Source organism: Crocodylus porosus, unplaced genomic scaffold, assembly GCF_001723895.1.
Source record: "Crocodylus porosus isolate Cpor-Errol unplaced genomic scaffold, CroPor_comp1, whole genome shotgun sequence".
Taxonomy (NCBI): Eukaryota; Metazoa; Chordata; order Crocodylia; family Crocodylidae; genus Crocodylus; species Crocodylus porosus.
In genome coordinates, this window is record NW_017728924.1 from 9,982,387 (window position 1) to 9,987,184 (window position 4,798).

Consider the following 4,798-nt stretch of genomic DNA (forward strand, 5'->3'; position numbering starts at 1 on the left):
CAGCTGCTCCCGCTCCCGCTCCTCCTCTGGCCCTCCACAAGATGGCAGCCCCCTAGCAGTAAGGCCAGAGGCGTACGGCGGCATGGCAGCCAACACCACGAGACAATCCGTACAGCAACATGGCGGCCTCCTGCTTCCTCCAGTCGAGGGCCTTCTTTCCGATTGGCTCCCAGAGGCCTCATTTGCATGCGGCATGCTTTTTGGCCGCTACGGGGCACCGCCCCGTCCTGGTGCTGGAGCTATCTTCCCCTGCTCCCTGCCAGTGACTCGCGGCCTCCAGGAGCCACCAGTTAACCTTAGTGATGGGGGGGAGTCTGTCCCCCATGCCCTGTGGGATGCACGGAGGGGCAGCTGCAGGGCTTCTCTACAAACAGGGAATCAGAAGCACGAGACTTCAGGAAGGAACCTGGCTCTGCGTCTGCCTCTTGCGTTGAGGCAGGATCAAATCCTCTAGGCCCCTCTGATAGGTATTTGCCTCTTTTGTCCTTAAAACGCCTGCACAGCTTGGCCAAGAGGCCTCCCAGTGTTGCAACAACCACAGGAGAAAACTTTTCCCTTAAACACCAAGAATCCTTTCATCTTGTGATTCTAGGAACTGAACCTTTCAGAAAACAAATGTCCCAAAACACACAATCTAATTTTAAAAGTTGACAACACTTTTAGGGATCCCAACCTAAAAGTTTTCTTCCCTTGTAGGATGCCACAGCTCTCCATTCTCGGTCTGACTCTGGGAATCCTCATAAAGCTTCTTGTGTAAATTGACTGCAGTCCATGACTTCTGTGGGTAACTCTGGGAATCCCTACAGCACTGGACCCACAGAACTCTGGCTCCCTCTTCTCACAGGAGGCATGTATAATTGCACCACCAATGCATGGCCCCCCCTTCCATTGCTCCACCTCTGTCACAAGCCTCAAGCCAACCTTTCACCTCTTCTTTACCACTGTTTTCCTCTTTAGGTCACCTCCCCAAAGCTGGCTTTGTACAGAATAATGCTAGGCCTTCTCATATAAGCAATGACTCCCATTTTGTATCCCTCTACCGCCTCCTTGTTGCTTTCAGGATTGCCCTCATTTTCAAGGGTTCATCTTAAATGACACAAATGGACATCATTTTCTACTTATTTTGCAAGTAATAATACATCCAATTCTGATTCAGTATAAAGACAGATACCAGTCAATGGTATCTGCCTGTACCCTAACCACAGGCGAAGTTTGCATAATTATTATTCTGGTACTGGTTTACACTGAGCTGAAACCGTGCATGTGTTTGGAGGGTTGTTGAAGCATGGCACTTTCATTGCAGGGGCTGAAAACAAAAAGTATCAGTGGAAGAAAGGCAGAGCTTACACTGCTTAGAATCTCTGTAAACTGGAATTCTTCCAAAGACAAGGCCCAAACTGCTGAGGTTAATGGAAGTTTTTCCATGTAGGTTCCTGGGCTTTGGAACAGGCCCCAGCCCTTTACACAGGATAACTTGGTAGGTATATGGAGATAAAATTAAGGAGACGTGTCAAAACTCCATAGCAAGTTCAGTTAAATAAGGCAGATGCTTTGGCAAGTCATTTGCCCCTTTCTATGCCTGTATCTCTAAGATGTGAGTGATAATACTTACCTGCCTCAGGAGCAGGGAGATGACATCAGATTAGAAAAGCACATGGAGTCCCTCTGGTAAAAGGCAGACTCCAGCAATACAAACATAGCAGCACTGCTCAGCCTGAGCCTCTTCAGTCTGAACATGGGCATGAAAACATGGGCATGAAAACACTAAAAGCTTTATTGACAAAAGGAAACAAAAGTGGACAATCCAGATACACCTCTGGCTCATCCCCAGCTTCCTGTGAGGTTCCATCTTCTCACTCCCCATGCCATTTGCTTCAATCAAGTCAGTCCACAATAACCCCCAGAACCACACCTTTTGGTGACACACAAATGTTCTGTAGCAACAGGAACCGAACAGGACAGGGTAAACACATATTGAGGGCTCAAGTGTCTGTAGCATTCTAGAATGGTCCTGAGATATTTTGCCCAATAAGTTGCTGTTTGGGAGAATGAAGTATTTTAAGTTGGAAGAAACAAAGTCTGCCAAGGGAGAGGCCAAAAGGCAGCTTGCAGAGCATCTTTTAGGACCGGGGGACTTGTATGTCCTGCCTTTGTGTTGTTCCAAATTTCCCCTTAGCACCACACAATCCTCCATTCAGCATTTGTACTCACATGGTACAAGGCTAATACAAGCTGACAAAGACGACTGGCCAAAAGAGTCAAACTGTCAGCCAAGAAAAAAACTAACCAGGGAAGAAAAAAGCTGCGGACAGCTGGACTCTTGACTGGCTGCTTGAGGAAAGACCCAGCTGGTATTGGGAATTGGTTCTCTTCATAAGAGTGGCAGTTTCTACAGCTCACTTTGTTAATAAGGTGTTGGTTCCTTCAAATCACCAGGCAAGAAGATTTCAGCTGTGTCTCTCCAGGCACAGCTGGGATGGTGCAAAAGAAGCATGACATTATCCTGCCATATTTAGTGATGGAGGCATCATTTTAGCGGAAATCGCATCATTTTTAGAAAGCAACAAGATATTTATATCAACTACTGCACCATCACTGGTACTAATTGGGAACAAACACAAGAACTACCAGTCTTCATACTTCAGGATATTATTAGTGGTACAAGAGTGAGTGGTCAGGAAGACATACCAGTGGGGAAAAATCCCACTAGTATGGCACTTTGCAGTTAAACGTATTGTGGAAAAGAATAAAATGGAGTGGGGACACTTTTGCCATCTTCTGAAACATACAACATTAACCACTGTTAGAGGCAGGATATCTGGCCAAACTGACCACTGCTATTCTAGTCTATGTGGCAACTGGGACTCCTGAAAGGGAGGTGAAGAGAGGCACGGTGCGCTGAGATCTGTTATCAGCACCTGTTACTTGCAAAGGATAACATCTAGGCCTTGAAAACCAAAGCCTCCTGTCATCTCCAAAATGGTTTCCTCAGAGTAGGGAAGATAACAAGTGCAGCTCTCTAGTTATAGAGACACATAATCATCTATGAGAGAAGAACATCTCCTGGGAAAATATATTTATAAAACACATTTCCCTCCTCCTAAATAGAAGTATTTGGATAGTGGAACCAATATATAGGCATAACAGAGGAGGGAAAAATTAACACATATCTGAATGTGGTGGGATACAGGCATCCCCTTCAAACAGTGCTAAAGTTGCCTGTTTATAATCTGGACAGAAAGAAATACAGCCCAGTATTACCCGTGGGAACACTTTGCACAGTGCCCAAGCAATGCACATCAACATAAGATCCTCAGACTCCTTCAAACCGAACAGTCAAAATATGGACCCCACCCCCATGTGCTTTGTGTTAGGAGCTGGTTCCATTTCTACCATCCTGACATGATGGGACTTTCTACCTTTCTTCAGCACTTCACTGAAAGGAGCCTAGCCTCCAAGTCTCTCCTGTCTAACCTTGAGATTTATATAGGGATAGTCCTTTGCTGGTCCAGTTCTGACAGGGGAGTTACCACAGTCTAAGCAAATCAACACAGACCCGGTGTAGTATTTGTCCCCTACTTGGCAGTGGAGCTACCCACACTGTTTACAGCACAGCAACTGGGGGAGGCAGAGTTAGAGTCAGAACTTGACTGCCCCTTGTTCTTCCCAAACTCAATCACCAATGGTTTCCCCTGAAGGTTATATCCATTCACCAGCAGCAAAGCCTTCTGGGCAACCTCCACACCTGCAACAGGAGAGTGAAATAAGATTAGGTTATAGGTCTCTGCTACTCAAGCCCACTGGGCTCCCCAACAGATTTTGTGGTCTTCTCCAGGTCATTAAGGGTTCTCATATTCACAGTCTACCTACAGCAGCTATACCATATGGTGGTGACATTATATTAGTAGGGCAGTGTGGTGAACAGCAGGCAGCATCAGAGATCCTCTTCATCCATGGAAGATAACCTCAGTCTTACTCCATGTAAGGGCTGGAGGTTTTCACTGGAGCCATGTAGGGATACAGGGGTCTGGCTAAGCTTGGAAACAGAATTCTCTGGTTGTCCCAGGGCATGTAGGCCTTCCAGCACATTGCACTTTTAGTAATAAGGAAATGACTACAGGGAGCAACTCACTGGAGAAGGTGATGAAGGCTTGGCCCCTCATGCGGCCATTCAGCAGGCGGAACTGAATTGGTGGTCTGTCCTTCTCCTGGAATCGAGCAAATAAGGAAACCAGCTCCCTCACCGTCACCCGGGGACTTAGGTTCTTCAGATACAGCACCTGACCAGGACAAGGAGAGACTGAGTTACCACAGGCACGTCAAGTGACATTTCTTTGCATCCAGCTACACCAGACCAGAACCGCTCTACATTTGAAGGGGCTGACTGTCCCTTTCAGGCCCAGAATCTCCACTGCTGCACACAGAGAAAAGCATGCTGTATCCATTCATCTCCCAGCATCTTTTCAACCCCACACTGGGAAGGCTGACTCTGCTCCTCTCACTTACACAGGCCTCTCTGCCTCATATTGATGGCTGTATATTTAGAAAACAGAGATAAGCATATGTAGGCAGGATGGCTTGTGGCTCTTTTGAGGATTTATCACACTGTACATATGCGAGGAGTAGGGGTGCATCGATACACATTTTTGGGCCAATACCGATGGCCAATTTTTAATAAGCCATATTGGCCGATACCAATCCAACTGCCAATAGGCAGCCTAGCAGCATGGACAGCAGCATCCAGCTGGTAAGTCTGCTGTGGGGGAAGGGGCAGGGGTAGAGGAAGGGGCAGGGGGAG

At 47.0% G+C, this 4,798-nt stretch overlaps 1 protein-coding gene across 4 annotated transcripts in view; it reads right to left on the bottom strand.

The window, feature by feature from the left end:
- Positions 1–1,749: 1,749 nt before the first annotated feature.
- The window catches only part of RBM41 (RNA binding motif protein 41), a 9,913-nt gene continuing 6,864 nt past the window's right edge, over positions 1,750–4,798 (bottom strand). The window contains exons 6-8 of one of the 4 annotated variants that reach the window (XR_002102109.1): positions 4,133–4,280; positions 2,836–3,230; positions 1,750–2,775 (exon numbers count right to left, since the gene is read on the bottom strand). Coding sequence is in view for 2 of the 4 variants with exons in the window: in XM_019540294.1 (XP_019395839.1) it covers positions 3,576–3,745; positions 4,133–4,280 (318 nt within the window). In the remaining 2 variants the exon portion in view is untranslated. Of the gene's footprint in view, positions 2,776–2,831; positions 3,746–4,132; positions 4,281–4,798 lie in introns of those variants that run through there. The other 3 variants (XR_002102107.1, XM_019540295.1, XM_019540294.1) reach the window with 3 other exon arrangements.